This window comes from Gossypium raimondii, chromosome 5, assembly GCF_025698545.1.
Source record: "Gossypium raimondii isolate GPD5lz chromosome 5, ASM2569854v1, whole genome shotgun sequence".
Classification (NCBI taxonomy): Eukaryota; Viridiplantae; Streptophyta; class Magnoliopsida; order Malvales; family Malvaceae; genus Gossypium; species Gossypium raimondii.
Window position 1 is genome coordinate 9647813 of NC_068569.1, and position 16568 is coordinate 9664380.

General features: G+C 27.8%; 2 protein-coding genes across 6 annotated transcripts; one reads left to right on the top strand and one right to left on the bottom strand.

Annotated features, from left to right (window-relative positions):
• Positions 1 to 1662: 1662 nt before the first annotated feature.
• LOC105778348 (protein LAZ1 homolog 1-like) lies at positions 1663 to 5006 on the top strand. 3 transcript variants are annotated; one of them, XM_052630344.1, is made up of 6 exons: positions 1663 to 1903; positions 2097 to 2241; positions 2407 to 2591; positions 2684 to 2735; positions 3731 to 3801; positions 4342 to 5006. In XM_052630344.1, the coding sequence occupies exons 3-6, from the start codon at positions 2433 to 2435 to the stop codon at positions 4534 to 4536; spliced, it is 477 nt and encodes a 158-aa protein (XP_052486304.1). In that variant the 5' UTR covers positions 1663 to 1903; positions 2097 to 2241; positions 2407 to 2432; the 3' UTR covers positions 4537 to 5006. The 3 variants fall into 3 exon arrangements, 2 of the variants coding, with proteins under 2 accessions (XP_052486304.1, XP_052486305.1); XM_052630345.1 differs by having other exon boundaries at positions 2109 to 2241; XR_008195793.1 differs by lacking the exon at positions 2684 to 2735 and having other exon boundaries at positions 1681 to 1903.
• Positions 5007 to 6986: 1980 nt separating this feature from the next.
• Positions 6987 to 10389, bottom strand: LOC105770344 (adenine phosphoribosyltransferase 5). Of its 3 annotated transcripts, XM_052630341.1 has the most exons (8): positions 10268 to 10366; positions 10094 to 10177; positions 9852 to 9962; positions 9051 to 9143; positions 8233 to 8382; positions 8093 to 8151; positions 7887 to 7965; positions 6987 to 7276 (listed from the first exon to the last, which is right to left on the bottom strand). In XM_052630341.1, the coding sequence occupies exons 3-8, from the start codon at positions 9955 to 9957 to the stop codon at positions 7188 to 7190; spliced, it is 576 nt and encodes a 191-aa protein (XP_052486301.1). In that variant the 5' UTR covers positions 9958 to 9962; positions 10094 to 10177; positions 10268 to 10366; the 3' UTR covers positions 6987 to 7187. The 3 variants fall into 3 exon arrangements, with proteins under 3 accessions (XP_052486301.1, XP_012446962.1, XP_052486302.1); XM_012591508.2 differs by having other exon boundaries at positions 10094 to 10383; XM_052630342.1 differs by lacking the exons at positions 7887 to 7965; positions 8093 to 8151; positions 8233 to 8382 and having other exon boundaries at positions 10094 to 10389.
• Positions 10390 to 16568: the final 6179 nt, after the last annotated feature.

Sequence of the window (16568 nt, forward strand, 5' to 3'; positions counted from 1 at the left end):
TTGGCACTCAATTGAGTACTTGAACTCTAAAATGCATTAAAAATGCCCTCAAAGTTTTTCAAAAAAAGCAATTAAGCCCTTTTTTTTTTGCACTCAATTGTCAAAATGTATCAAAAAGACCCTTTAACTGTTAACTTTAACAGTTGATCATTAAAGTTAATTGTCCCTAATTTTTTTCAATTAAAGTCAACACATATCACACTCACAGCATGACATGTGGCAAAAAATATAAAAAAAATTTATTAAATTTTAATAAAAAAATTTAAATTTTGAAAAAATATTGTAAAATTTTATAAAAATCATATAAAAAATTATAAAATGCATCAAAAAGGACTTTTAACCATTTACTTTAACCGTTGATCGTTAAAGTTAACGACCCTAAAATTTTTTCAGTTAAAATCATAACGTGTTGCAACAAGGTAACATGTGGTGAAAAATGATAAAATATAAAAATATAAAAAAATTATAAAATACTTCATTGATACGATAATTTTTATATTTCTTTATATTTTTATAATTTTATTACGAATTTATAAAATTTTATAAATTTTTTCTACATTTCTATATATTTTCTATTTTTTATAATTTTTAATATTTTTATATTCTTTTATTAAAATTTAATAACTTTTATAATTTTATTTTTTTATCATTTTGTGCCACATGTCACGCCATGGTTGAGACATGTGGTGGCTTTAACTTAAAAACATTAAGGGTACGTTTGGTTCGCTTAATTGGATTAGAGGTGTATTGAATTGGAGGTGTATTGGATTAGAGGTGTATTGGATTAGAGGTGTAATAGCAAATCAACTGTTTGGTTGAATGTAATGGAATAGAGGCGTAATAGTAATCTTGTGTTTGGTTGAATGGAATAGAGGTGTAATAGCATAATGGAAAAAACTAAAATGACTAGAATACCCTTAGCATAAATTTGTTTTAGTAAATGATTATTGTTATTGTTATTTAAATTTTAATAAGATCAATAATAAATATTTTAATCATATTTAAACATAATTATTATTAAATATATTTTAATTAAAATATATAATTTAATAAAATTCTTAATAATTAGCAAAAATTTGTTTTGGTAAATTATTATTGTTATTGTTATTTAAATTTTAATAAGATTATTAATATCAATAATAAATAATTTAATCATATTTAAACATAATTATTATTAAATATATTATAATTAAAATATATAATTTAATAAAATTCTTAATAATTAGCAGAAATTTGTTTTGGTAAATTATTATTGTTATTGTTATTTAAATTTTAATAAGATTATTAATATCAATAATAAATAATTTAATCATATTTAAACATAATTATTATTAAATATATTATAATTAAAATATATAATTTAATAAAATTCTTAATAATCAATATTCTTATATGAATTTATTAAAATCATAATATATGATACTATAAAATATAATTTGAAATAATTAATATTAAATATATTTCCAGGTATATTATGAATAAAAGCATAATCATTAATGTAATTCACAAAGGCTTTTACTTAAGAATATGGATCATGTATAAGAATGTACCATAGGAATTCTCTTTTGTTTCAAAAAAAAAAAACTTCACATATCATTAGAAAAAAACTTAATATTAACACCATGTTTGGTTGGGGCCCCACTTAATCCTCCCTTAATCTGTTGTTTGGTTGGTTGTATTCCCATTACGTCCCAAATCTGTTCCTTCCCTAATACACCCGGTCCCGTAATAGCTAATACCCCCCTCCAGCACCGATTTGAGAATCCTTACCCATTTCTTATTTTCGTTTCTTTTTTTGCCCTCATAGATTTCTGCTTCTTCTTCCATCGGTATTGCTCTGTCCTCATTTCTTCTGCTTCCATAACAAATCCTCAACATTGTCTTCATCGGAGGCCGATTTCAGGTATGAATCTTTGCTTCAACATTGTCTTCGGCTTTCTCTGTTTTAATTTTTCTCTCCTTTAGATTTTTCAACATTGTCTTCAACATTGTCCCCTTATTTGTCTCTCATTTAGATTTTTCTCTCTCTTTTTACTTAATTCAGATATTTAATTTTCTATATTATGATTCCATTGTTGACGTAGCTTTAATTTTAGTATTTCTTGTAGTTTTTCTCTCTTAGAAATTGAAACAGAGAGTTTGGGATTTTGAGAGGTTTGGATTCTGGTGGAAGAGTTTCTTATTTCTTGTTGTTTCTTCCTTTTTCCTGGATCGTGCTTCTCGATCAACCAGAGGGAGAAGGTGAATCTTCAACCTAAATTATGTTTATTTTCATTTTGCGTTGTTCTTCTCCCTTTTATTTTCTAATGCTCTTCATTTTTCGGCGTTAATATTGTTTATAGTTGTGGCTGATGTTGAGAAAATTTATTTTCTTTTTGGAATATTTCCTTCAATTTCTGCTTTAAGGTGGGGAAGAGAGGACAATTGCTTTCATGAGAAGACTGGGACGTGCAAATTCTAAAACTCCACTATTGGGACACAGTTGTGAAAAAGGAACTATTAAGCACTCATTTCCTATGAAATATGTCCTAAAACCATGGAAACTTGGTCGATGGTTTTACCAAGTTGTCAAGTTCAGCATTGTTCAATATGTAAGTTCTCTTTAGCTTGAAGAAAATGAAATACTTAATTTTTTTTTGTTGTTGGTTTCCTTTTTTAATAGATTTGTATGCTTCCTTAACAGATGATAATCAAGATATTGGCTGCTCTTTTAGCAGTAATTCTTGAAGCTTTTGGTATGTATTGTGAAGGAGAATTCAACTGGGAATGTGGTTAAGATGATCTTAATGTAGAATGTTGCTGGTGATATTGAGGATTTTGTGTGATTTATCAGTAGAAAGACCTTTTTTTTCTGGTTAGAAGAAAGTAATTCTAAAAGATTGTGATCCACATTGATGCCTCTTTTGGTGCTTCACTTGCTAAGCAACAAGCCACCTAAAACCTAAACTTATGATGTTTCACTTGTGAGCCCAAGTTTGTGTTTAAAATATTCTAGTATTCCACTGTTGCATTTAAAATGGTGAACATTCATTACTGAAACAGAAATATTTGAATGGCCCCTCTTAAGAAATTTCTCATTATCTTGGCAATTTGTTTCTTGATTGTGCAGATATCCTTATATGGCAGTGGTTCTCAATTTTAGTCAAACATGGGCTTTTTATTGTTGGTTATCTAATTGGGCATTGAAATGCATTGAAATGCATAGCTATTTATGGTCACTTGCACTTGTTCTATATTCTTCATATGTAACGGGGATAACAAATGTTGGAATGCTTTTTAGTTACAATCAAGTTCTGAAATTTCCCCTATTCTTTTTCCCTCTATGGAAAATGTGTGATAGTGCAAAATGGAAAGCTAATGCCTTTTGTTAATCCGTTGTGCTAATGTGTTGGATATGAGACAAAATATTTGATGTTTAAAATTAGGTTTCAACTTTTGCTTATTGTACCATACTTTTATTTTTGTCATTTTGCAATATCTAGTCATATGATTATACTCATAATTCCCATCTGTTTTATTGTAATTTAAGTGACTAGATTTGATTTTATGTTTGCTTGTTTCCATTTATTTGTAATACATTTCTAAACTTAAAAACTATGGCGAAGTGCCTTATTTTCTCTGCCTCCCTTTCTTTTGCTCTATGTATGGATGAGACATTTCTTTTGAGCGACTCTACTTTTATTTCTTATGAGCTACTAACTCATTCAACTTCTCTTGAATATGCATGCAGAACTCATCGCTATGGCTGGGTATTTGAACAAATATGGTCTCATCTCATGGTTTAGTCAAACCGTTGTTAAGGTTTGTCCTGTTTTCCTTGTACTTTCGTCTTATTTTCTATCTGCCATGTCCAATTTTACTAAAACTTTTTATGGAATCACCAAAGAGCCATCACCATAATCTACATGCGGTGCTTTGCTTTTTCTGGAAATAGTTGGAATCACATGTTTTCTCAAAAGGAAAATAGAAAGGAAAACCAGAATACCATTGCCTATTTATATCTTGTCTTAAATAATGCAAACTATTGAAATACTTGTGCTCTACATTGTAATATATAGATCTAGTCAGTATGATTATTTGGCTCTCTCTAGTTCTGTTTTCATGTTCTATTAATATTTTCATACTACTTTGGCGTGTCCATTTGAGTCTTATTAAACAATGCCCTAGGATGTTCCTTTTCTTTTAGGCTAAGTTGTTCTGACACTGTTGTATTCAATGCTTCTGCTTTGGCAATCACACTAGGAACCTTTTTTACGAAGCTTGTAGCACGGGTCTGATGGAAATTAAAAATTCAGATGTTTGGAATTGCCTTTCATGTCAATGATCTGCTCATTTTTACAGGTCGTAGGTGGATTAGGTCTTTCATGGCAAATGTCATTTGGCATTCTGGTTCTTCTCTATTTCTACTGCATTACTTCTTTGCCAGTGGAGCTGCTCATATTGGTGCCATGTTTACAGCCTTCTTGTCTGTGGCTACTGCTTTGGGCACTCCATCGTATTAGGGAGCCCTTGTTCTATCATTCCTCTCCAACCTAATGGGAGGCATTACTCATTATGGAATTGGATCCGCACCTGTATTCTATGGGGCGGGCTATGTACCACTAGCAAAATGGTGGGGATATGGTTTCCTGATATCGGTGGTGAATATTATAATCTGGCTTGGAGTAGGAGGCATCTGGTGGAAGGCTATTGGCTTGTGGTAAGGCAGAATGTCATAAAATTTGCTGATACTGAGCTAAGAAGGATTTCTCACCTAACTTGAAGTTTACAGTTTCTTCTTCACATCGGAAACTGATTTGTCTTTGATTCTTTACGTTGCAGAAATAATCTTTATAGTGGGGTGGGGTTTAGAGGGTTGGAAAAGAAGAAAGATTTGAGTTTGAGGTGGAGGTGGAGGTGTTAGAGCAGAACTTAGATCTTTACCACAAATTTTGACAAATGGAAAATACATTATTATTTTGAATACATATTAGTAATTACAAACACAGATTTGCTGCTTGATAACATATAGATCTTTTTTTTTTCATAGTTTACCATGGTTGCTTTATGCCTATATGATTGTTCATAGAAAATTTTTTGGAAGAAGCCTATGCATGACATTTGTTTAATCCATGTTTTCTTAGCAAGTATCTACATTATTAATCTATATTATATAGTATTATATATTATGATTTTATTAAATTCATATAAGAATATTTAATATTAAGAATTTTATTAAATTATATATTTTATTAAATTATATTTAATAATAATTATTTTAAATTATATTATATAGTATTATATATTATGATTTTATTAAATTCATATAAGAATATTTAATATTAAGAATTTTATTAAATTATATATTTTTATTAAATTATATTTAATAATAATTATGTTAAATTATATTTTATAGTATTATATATTATGATTTTAGAAAATTCATATAAGAATATTTAGGGTGCGTTTGGTTCGCTGTATTGGATTAGAGGTGTATTGGATTGGAGGTGTATTGGATTAGAGGTGTAATAGCAAATCAACTGTTTGGTTGAATGTAATGGAATAGAGGCGTAATAGTAATCTTGTGTTTGGTTGAATGGAATAGAGGTGTAATAGCATAATGGAAAAAACTAAAATGATTAGAATACCCTTAGCATAAATTTGTTTTAGTAAATGATTATTGTTATTGTTATTTAAATTTTAATAAGATCAATAATAAATATTTTAATCATATTTAAACATAATTATTATTAAATATATTATAATTAAAATATATAATTTAATAAAATTCTTAATAATTAGCAGAAATTTGTTTTGGTAAATTATTATTGTTATTGTTATTTAAATTTTAATAAGATTATTAATATCAATAATAAATAATTTAATCATATTTAAACATAATTATTATTAAATATATTATAATTTGAATATTTTTTACACCATTAAGCGTTTTGAGTATAAGATGTTTATGGCATTTTTACTATGGGAGTGCCATGGGTTGATTAATTGTCGGGCTTATTTGAGAGGGAATCCACGCATTGGAGATGTCAGCCTCTTAGACCCAAACTTTGAACAATGGTGATCGATTCTCCTGGTTTGCACTTCAGAAAAATGTTATTGTATTGTTTGAAAAATGAATTTGAAGGACTTCCTTAAAATAGAATGCTTCTAATTTACGTTTTAGCTAATCTAAGTATTTGGAAAATATATTCTCGAGCATTGCTTTGAATAAGAGTGATAGAAGGGAAGTAATCGGGTATCTTCATAACTTTGATCATATGATTTGCTAATATTCAGCGTTTTCTTTCAGACTTAGATTTTATTATTTCTAATAAGCATGTCTTGCGAGCTGATAATTAATCGGCCTATTGTTTAGCTGATAATTAATGTGTCCACCGGAGAAGGCAGTGAGTTGGGATGAGGTGGTATTTTCCCCGCGCAATCTCGACTATATTTTAGTATAATTTTATTTCGATTTAATTTGAAATTAAATATCAATTCATCTACTTTAAACTTGTTTTTAAAATAATCAAAACTATACTCAATTTTAATTCCGTCCAACTCTAGATGCTGCCATTTTTATTTTATTTTAATGATACTATTAATTGCTTTGTAAGTATAATTGATTTTTAAAAATAAATTTGTTAATTTTTTTAGTATACTTTATTGGATAGATATTACACCTAAATCTATTTACAAATTTTCCTTTTATTAAAATATAAAACATTTGAGTTTACTTTGAAAACTATAACTTTTATTTAACTCTTTAATTTTAATATTATAAAATTAAAATTATTTAATTTCCACCGTTATTATTTAAAAAACTAGAAAGGCATGGACTCGAATACACATATACACATTTTTTTTAATTTAAGAGTGAAAAGAAATTATGGTAAAAGTATGCGAAAAAGTGTAGTCTAAAGAGAACTAATGCAACACATTTACTAATTTAAAATTTCCTTCTATTTATATAATTGAAAAAAAAAACAATACGAAGCACAAAAGCGTTAATAGAAAATATTTATGATAAAATTGGGTAAACAACGGACCAGGTACTGAAATGCCACAAAAATATAAATAGATGGATTAAAAACTTACATGAAAAGCAAAAGTAAAAGATCCTCAAAAAGAAGTACAGATGAACATCTTTCACGGCAAAGAGGATTACAAATTACAACCAAAGGTTAACCCCGCCCCAAAAAAAAACACTAATCACTTTTTGAAGTGGGATTGAGTGGGGAACCAAAGCTTGCTCCCAGAATCAGATCGTCGTGTCTGCATGTTTCAACTCCATTAACTGCAAAACGAAAATATATATATATTGATGAGCTCTCGCTGGGGAGAGACACACTCTGTACATCGTTCTAAAACCACAACATATGATCAGTTATGAATTGAGTGTTGGATACGAGTATAAAATTATACTGATATCCGATTATGAGACAGTTTAAATTGAAGTAAAAAAGTTAAGAGCAACATTCTACATCCCGAACTAGAAACATCTCGTTGAGACATTTTAACAAACGAATCAAGTCTTTTTAAGTGAAAAGAAAACCAACAAAGTGTAACAGAATGGTACTTAAAAAAAAGCCATAAGCATACGAGTGTTTGACATAGACAAAGGAAAAAAAGAAGAAAAAAGCATGGTCAAGTTGCTTGGGCTTGCTAGGAGTTGACTTCATGATGAGACCGCAATATCTTGAGATTGTACAATGCATTATTTCTTGTAGAAAAGACAGTAGAGCATTAATATATAAAAGCTCAATTATTGGGATTGTGAATCAATCATTCAAACAATGTTTATGCACCCGAGTCTCGAATACGAATATATTTAATTTTTTTTAAATTTTAATACGTGTTGGACTCAAACTAGTGGAACTTATTGCAGGTGACAATTAACTTGATACCAGAAGGTGCAGAACAATTAATCTGCTGCCGTGGCTCCACAAGTATATACAATGGCTTTCCATTTAGTCCATGTTGTCCCTGCAAAACATACACATACTAAGTTTTAACCAACATATCAAAATGTATATCGAACACGTGCTGGATATGAGTAGTTTAGGAAGAATGAAGAGTTCAGGCAACATGTGACAGGTATCATATACATTACCTTAACCTCACGCAGGCCAACAACGCATGCACATTCAACCACATGAGCCCCGGCTCGTTCTAGTAAAACATCAGTCAGAAAGCAGAGATTTCAGCCATGGAAGTTTCAAGTAGATGGTTGGGATGAACTACAGATATTACCTAGTAGGCGTATTGCAGCAGAAAGGGTACCCCCTGTAGCCACCAAATCGTCGATAACTAAGGCACGTTCCCCGGGTTGAACAGCTCCGACGTGCATCTCTAGACAATCCTTGCCGTATTCAAGTACGTATGATTCGGAGATCACCTCTCCTAGTGTCAAATACTTTTAGAAGAGCTTAAATTGATTGGTATGTACTCGGTTAACTATCTATGGCTTGGCTGACAATATGGGATGACATTCTTTAATCAAATGGTTACATAGTGCCATTGCACCCATTGACCAGAGACAAGAGTTGCAGTTTGGAAATTTATGCAGGCAGTACGTATGTTCCTAAGACCAAATTTACTAAGCATTTCCCATTTCCCCTTCCCAAGGTTTTAAAGTTCTCTTTGGTAATTTTAGAATCTCAAGATGTTTTCCATCCCATACACGTGTCGAATATGCATCAAACACGAATATCAAACAAAATTATTTCAAGAAAATTGAAAAATTGGATCAACATAACTATTCGCTCTTTTCTACCGGACAAGCATATCATAATTCTCCTTCATTTCATCCAAAATTCAAAGCTTTTCTATTTGAAGTCAAAATCCAAAGAACTAGTAATCAATCAAAGTGAAAAGCTAGAAACCATATTCATTGCTAGTGTGTATATATTAGGATTTATATTTAATGAATTAACAGTGTATAGAAAGTGTTGATGACATATCTTATAAAATTTTTAAAAATAAACTTCATTTTACATGATGTATTATTTGATTTACTGATAGTATAAAAAATAAAGCACCATCGGTACATCGGGGCAATAGTCCTATACCTGGCAACTTTCTAGGTTTACGTAAGGGAACAAACTTGGCACCAATAGCCAGTGCAATGGAGGGGCCAAACATAAATCCTCTTGCTTCAACACCTACAAAGTCAATTCACCATGTGAACAAAGTTATAAGCAATCATAGTACTACCTTCAATACTTTATATACCTCAACATCTTATAATATATTTTTAGATGAAAAAAGAAAAAGTTGAGTATTATCGGGTTAGACGTGTTAAAACCAATTTGACATTCAACCATGACATAAGCATCCACAAATCTCAGTCATAGGATTTGGATGAAACCACATTAGTCACACAATTCTAATATAAAAAATAATTATTATAAACCAAGAAAATAAAAACAATAAGATTTCAGGATAAGGAAATCAACCCTACCCACTTATATATACTATTAAATTAAATAGGAAAAGTAAAGGAAAAAATGTCATAATAATAACCTATTCAAAACTAGCAGTGCATTTCAACTTTTGCATGATAATAATGAATAAAAAGAACCCAACTTGACTTAAAATTTTCTCTGCAATTAATCCACCCCTATGAAGAGAGAGGACAAAAGCACTCAAAATTATACTATATATAAACAAAGAAAAAGAAAGTCTGTTTGCATAATTAAGAAAATAATTAAAATATGGAATAAAATAGTTAATTTATAGAAAATTAATAGGAATGTAAGAATGTTTCGAAATTTTACTTACTACAAATTATGCATGACACAAAATCACTGATAGATCTCATGAGAAGGGAAATTTAAAAACAAACAGAGAGAGAGAGAGAGAGAGGATACCAGCAACAACAGATATACCCATATCTCTGTAACGATCAACAAAGATGTCGACAGTATCTTTGAAAGCCTTGTGATCAAGTAACAGTGTTGTTATGTCTTGGAACATAATTCCTGAACATAAAATATATAACCAAGAAAAAGTGCAACATTTTACTACCCCCAAAAAGGCACCAGCTTTACAAAAATTTTGCTTAAAAGAAACAAAAGATTGAAAAAGCTGAGGAAGAGAAAAAAACAACAACCTGGTTTTGGGAAGTGAGGCACAACTCTAATGGCTTCAGAAATGGCCTTCAACCTTGGGTCACCTTGTAAACCATTCTGATCTCCTGCAAACATGTTTTTGTTCCTGTAATAAAAGCTTGCTTTTACTGTGTTAAATGGGCTAATTACTTTGAGAAAGAAAAAAAAAAAAAAACCAGTGTTGTTGTTGACTTCTGCTGGGCTTAAAACTTAAAAGAAAGCAAAAGAGAAAAATAGAAAGAAAAGGGTAAATAATAATGCGTATATCTTTGTTGGCAAAAGCACCACTGAAGAAGATCCAACTGCTCAGTGCTCATTATTTATAGCCTCCTTTTTTCCAATTTTATTTTACTTTTTTTTTTTTCATTTTCTTTTTAGAGGGTAGTGCTGCTGTCACTCTCAAATTTGTTATATTTCCAGTCCGTTTGATTGTGAAATATTTGTTGCTTTACATTTAATATTTAAAAAAATAGCATTTTTAAGATGCAAAATAACAATATGATTTCTCTTCAATTTGATGGACTTGAGTTTGGGTAACTTCATTATCATAAAGAGATCATTTAACCCTTCATATTAGACTTAACGATATTTGCTGTTACTATTTATGGAATTTTTAAAATAAAACAATTTTATATTTCTCTATTTTAGTGTTGTATATTCATATTATTTTTTGTCATGTTTACGTATATTTTTTATATGTTTTCATATTATATTTAAAATTATCAAATCTTTTTCTATCGCAGTACATAGGCAAAATAGTAGGTGTTGAATTTTATATAAGATGGGTGAGTAAAATTAAAATAAATATATTTAGACTATACATAACAAATACATTGCGTGGAGTAAAAGGGCTGGTTAGATAAATTAACGGGAATGCAAAATAATTATTAAAAAAGGCGAAATAAAATCCAACCAAGCTACATATATTCGTTAATTCATGAGGACAACCAACCATGTTTTTAGTCCAATCAGAGAAAATAAAAAATCAAATTTCTCATATGATGATGACAACTAGGACGAGCATTCCATCAATTGTCGATTGGTCTAATCATGAAAATCTGATTTTAATCTTTTTTCTTTTTCAAATAATGTAACTAAATTCATCCTATCTTAATAATTCATATTATAACCCAAATGACTTAATTCAATATTTTTATTTTTAATCATCCAAATTAAATTAATATCTTTTCTTAATTTTCAGCAATATATTGCAAAAAGAATACTTACTAAAATAATAAAACTCGGAATCAACATGTCACTTGCGGTTATTTACCACTAAAATAATAAAATTAAGCATAGAAATATTATTAAGTATTGGAATTTTTGGCAATATTTTTATTTGTTTATATCTGTAAACTTCAATTTTAATCGATTCAAAAAACTCGAGTTTACCCTTTAATTTATTTATTTATTTATGTAAAAGAGTGTTATTTATTAGAATAGAAATAAATGTAACCGCATTAAACTACAAATAAATTAAACTGCTCTGAATAAGATTAATTAGCATATTGCTCCGACAAAAGAATTGAACCGATTAAATTATAAATCATTCGAATCGGTTGGATCGTGATAAAACCGTTAAACTAGCAATTAAATTGATTAAACTAAATTATTAAAATTTTAAATTTTCAATATTTTCTTTAATTAAAACAAATTGATGATCTAATTAAAATAAATTATATCAACAGTTTAATCACAGATCCAATTCTAAAAATTATATTTCAATAAATAAATACGGATACAAAACAATCTAACACTTAAGACGAAGAGAACAACACAGCATATAGTAGTACCTTAAAATTTTAAATATTTTTTGTTGTAGGAGGTCCCGCAATAAATATCTGAATTTAATGACGTGGCATTATAGATTTATTCATTACTGGTTCCCTTTTAAATTGAACAGTATAGATCCAATTAAGGCAATTCGACCGTTGAATTGATATTTTGAAACCATGGTTCCATTAATTATAAATAAATGCACTAAAACTACTACTCTTAAATTCAATGGCACATATAAATGAACAAAAAATAAAATCGAACGGTACATATAAAGACTAAAGTAATACAAATATTATTCATTAGTTGATAATAAGTCGTATTTTTAAAAGCTATAGTTCAAGAATAATTAGATGTAACAACGATTATTAATTTATAATCATTCATTTTATAAATAATAATATTATTAAATATTTAAATTAGTTTAAATTCATTACAAATGGGTTTTAATTAATTTTTATTTGGTTTTATTGATTTTTTGGTTCAACTATTTCTTAATTTTATAATATTGGTTGGATCATCGTTATTTGATTTAATCGATTTTTTATTGAACAAATTCGATTTACAAAATTTTTATCATCAATTTATTTATGAAATTTGGGTGGATGAGAAAATTGTTAAATATTAAGAAAAATCTAATTGAAAGTTATTTTATTTATGTTTCAACTCAATTGGAAAATTTTTAATTGTTATAAGTATAGTTTTTCAAATAGAATTTTTGACTTATAAATAATAATTTAATCTAATTAATTTTATTTTATTGAATGTTTTATGCTGTCTCTCTCTATATTTTTAATGTTTTATAATGATTTTCTCACATCTATAGATGTGTAAATAATTGAAGTCGAAGTAGGTTTAATATTATCTCTTAGGTGTGAGATGATCTAATGTTATTGTGCCTTCTCTTACAAATTTCTAAAACAATTAGCTCCTCGATTTACACATATTCTTCAATTAAATTTTAATTTAATTGTGAAATTATAAAAATTTAAAATATATAATATATTTGAATATAAGACATCGTAATTTTTAGTGTTTTAAAATATTACTTCAACTAAAGTTTAATTTAATTTTTATATTACTTTTTATAATTTTTTCAGTTCGTATCGTGAATATGCCATTTATGAATAATAATAATCAACTTTGAAATATATAGTTTTCACATTATTTCTTTCACAAATTGAAAAAAAAAGAAGAAGAGAGAGTTAACTATAAGAAAAATAGGGTAAACTACATCGTTAGTCACTAAATAATGGGCAGGTTTTCGTTTTAGTCACTTAACTAAAAAAAGTTACAATTTGGCCACTAAATTATTTAAAAGTTTTAGTTTAAGTCATTGAACTGATAAAATAAATGCCATATGGCTTTTTCGGTTCGCATTGCTTGCACCAATGAAAAGTTCTTTTTCTCATTCTTTTCTATATTTTTTTTTCATGAAACAATTTTAGACATCACGAATTTGCGAACTAAAATTCAAATAGCTTTTTTTTTTATCTTCAATACTAATAGTCAGATCGACTTGGATCTAAGGTATGTTCTTCTACTCATTAATGGATACTGATCATCGTACCGATCGTCAAATCGTTGCTTGAAGCTTGCTGACGAAACTTTTAAAAAAAAACTTAATAGCCCAGTGATTTAAATAAAAATTTTCGAATAATTTAGTGACTTAAATGAAAACTTTCAAATAATTTAATGATCAAATTATAACTTTTTTAATTAAGTGATCAAAATGAAAATTTATCCATAATTTAGTGACTAATAGTATAATTTAGTCTAAAAGATATTTTGATGCAACTCTTTTTCATTTTTCTCAATATCTCTCCAATGACAAATCAACACAATCGCATGCTTGATTATGATTTTTTGGGTTAGGATATCCAATTTTTCCTTTTACAAAATTTGATTATTTCATCTTTCAATAATGTTTTTCTAATATAAAGTCTATAGAATGAGAAAATGGTAGCCATGAAGTTTTATTTTACATATTTTCATAAGTCTATAATATCATGTAAAGGATAAACGATCAAAAGGCTTTTCATTTCCATTGGTAATAGCCTAAATTGCTTTTAAATAATAAAATGGATAAATTTAAATATGATTTTAAATTATAAGTAAATGAGGTATTGGTAATGTTGGTAAAAGTTGAAGTTTTATGTGCTTAAGTACTTAAGTTTGAGTCCTATCACGAATAAGTATCACGTGTAAATCTTTAATTCCATCATGTGTAAACTTTAATTCGATGAGTCGATTTTAATTTGAATTGTTCGAAGTTTTAATTCATTGTGCTTGTGTTTTGTATTAATTTTTTCTAATTTCTAAATGTTTAGACATGTTTTTGCGACTACATTATGAAAAAAATCATTGATAGCAATATGCCCCAAAAGATGTGGATATATGGATTGATACAAGTGGAGAACTTATAAATAATACACACAAAGAATAAAAACATGAATACAATAAGTAATTAATGTTATTCAAACTTAACTTAAATGGGGTTTTGCCTAACAAGAAATTGCATCATTTCATATAATTATAATAGAAAATTTAAGTCCAACCCTCACGTATACTAGGAATTCTATCATAAGTGTGTGTGAATATCATATATTTAGAACATAGATGTGTGTTTAAAATAACATATAATAAATAACATTATTAAGATATACCGATGATAAAGGTAGTAAATTGTACATATTAAAATAGAAAAGATAAAAATATTAAAATTAAAATTTGATTAAATAGTAATTTAAGATTTTATTATTCTAATCGGCATGGGTTCAAATTCCATTATATGTGTATTTTTGTTGATTTTATTAAAATAAAAAGACAAGATTTCGATAATATAACTCATTTTAATTACGTAAGAGCATCTTTATAATTTTCTCAACTGAATTGAAATCCGATTGATAGATAATACCAACTTAATAAAAACTTAAACAATAATATAGATGTTACAACCTCTCTCACCTAATCATCTCTTTCTCTATTGTATCACTTAATGAACTAAAAAGACATTAACCCTTTACTACTAAAAAGTACAAAAGTAATCACTAAAAATATAAAATAAAGCAGATAAAAAATCCTTAAAATAAACTAAATTGTGCACACACTTAAGCTTTCTATGGAAAGCCATAGCAAGTATCACAATCTTTATCATCTAAGTGGGATCATTTTTCACATAGCAAGTAACACACTTACACCATATGCAGTATAGTCGGCTTAAAAGTCGTGGCATGAAATATGTCAACATCAATTTTCATATAATATGATGCACCTTAGCTTGTGCACTAACATACTATCTTTATATTGGTAAACTATATATTATATATCAGCACTTTTTTTTTCAGCAAAGAGGAAGACATGATATCTCAAAAAGCCGAATAATTGGGAAGATGGGGAGGGACACATAAACTAACAAGAGCACTGTTCATGTGCACGCGTGTGTACTGTCAACCATGATCATCACCAACGTCATCTGATTTTATTTTGGTTTTCGGTGTGCGCTAGCCCCCCCCCCCTTCCCCCCCTCTAAACATCTTAACATCTCTCTACTCCAGGTTTTATCAAAAAATAAAAAATCAAAACGATGGAATAAATTACATATTCTTCACTTATTTATTTTTATTATAAATATCTTATTTTTCATCATTTATTAATTTTTATAATAATTTATTTTCGTTCACAGAGCGAGCGTGAATTAAATATAATTTTAGGAAATAATAATTAAAATTATTTTTTTGATGAATCCATTGAAAAATTATATTAATAAGAGGCATTTATTTGGGGTACCTCAATCAGAAAAGGTAAATAAATATAACCAACAACCCATCTTCTAAAGGAGGTTACTTTTTAGATCTAATCTGATCTTTCAAAAGAGCTTTTTTTATGGAGGGGGGGAACAATGATTGGATGGAATCTAATAACTCTAATCTTACGCCTACAATTTCAATTGTTATAAAAAAAAAAAAAAGGATAAGAGAGCAATTTGAACAGTAAAAGGTTCCGCCCTTAATTTTTTTTATTTGCTTGTTTATATTATAATTTAAAAGTTTAAACGAGTTAATATCACTTATTTATTAAATTATTTAAGTTTTTTATATTTATTATATTTATGTAAAATCTAGAAATATATATTATATATAAAATAGGATTTGATTCTAAGTCATCCTAATTTTTAATATCTCACTTTTACATTTTCAACAAAAGTCATAAGTTTTCATACAATTTTTATAATTTTTTACATATATTTTTTCTCCTATACTGTGAGTATGTCATAATTTAGTCTTTTTAATGTTAATAATATTTTTGATCATACCAATAAATGCTGAGTACAAATGATAAAATAAATTACATTTCTAATGAAAAACTCAAGTTTTAACCTTGGAGTCAACATTCCTAAGAAGGGCAACCATGAACCCAAAAAAATATTCTCTATGAACTATAAAATAAATATGAAAGGCACCTTCATTCTAAAGAACTATGGACTATAAAATAGATATAAAAGATACCTTTATTCAAGAAAATTGATGAATTATATTATATAAATGTTGACATGTTTTTGTATTTATATAAAATTGTATTTATTTTCATTTGAATTATTTTTATATGATTTTATTCTATGTATTTTCTACCTAAAAACTATATGTATTTAATATTATCAAGTCTTCGTATTGTCATTTATTTTGTAAGTAGTATTCGAAT

Coding starts and splice junctions, on each gene's coding strand:
- LOC105778348 (XM_052630344.1), top strand. CDS start 2,433: ATGAGAAGACTGGGACGTGCAAATTCTAAAACTCCACTATTGGGACAC. Junction 2,736..3,730: donor AGTAATTCTTGAAGCTTTTG/GTATGTATTGTG, acceptor ATATGCATGCAG/AACTCATCGCTATGGCTGGG. Junction 3,802..4,341: donor TTAGTCAAACCGTTGTTAAG/GTTTGTCCTGTT, acceptor TCATTTTTACAG/GTCGTAGGTGGATTAGGTCT.
- LOC105770344 (XM_012591508.2), bottom strand. CDS start 10,187: ATGTTTGCAGGAGATCAGAATGGTTTACAAGGTGACCCAAGGTTGAAG. Junction 9,144..9,851: donor GGGTATATCTGTTGTTGCTG/GTATCCTCTCTC, acceptor TTGACTTTGTAG/GTGTTGAAGCAAGAGGATTT. Junction 7,277..7,886: donor TAATTGTTCTGCACCTTCTG/GTATCAAGTTAA, acceptor TTCGTTTTGCAG/TTAATGGAGTTGAAACATGC.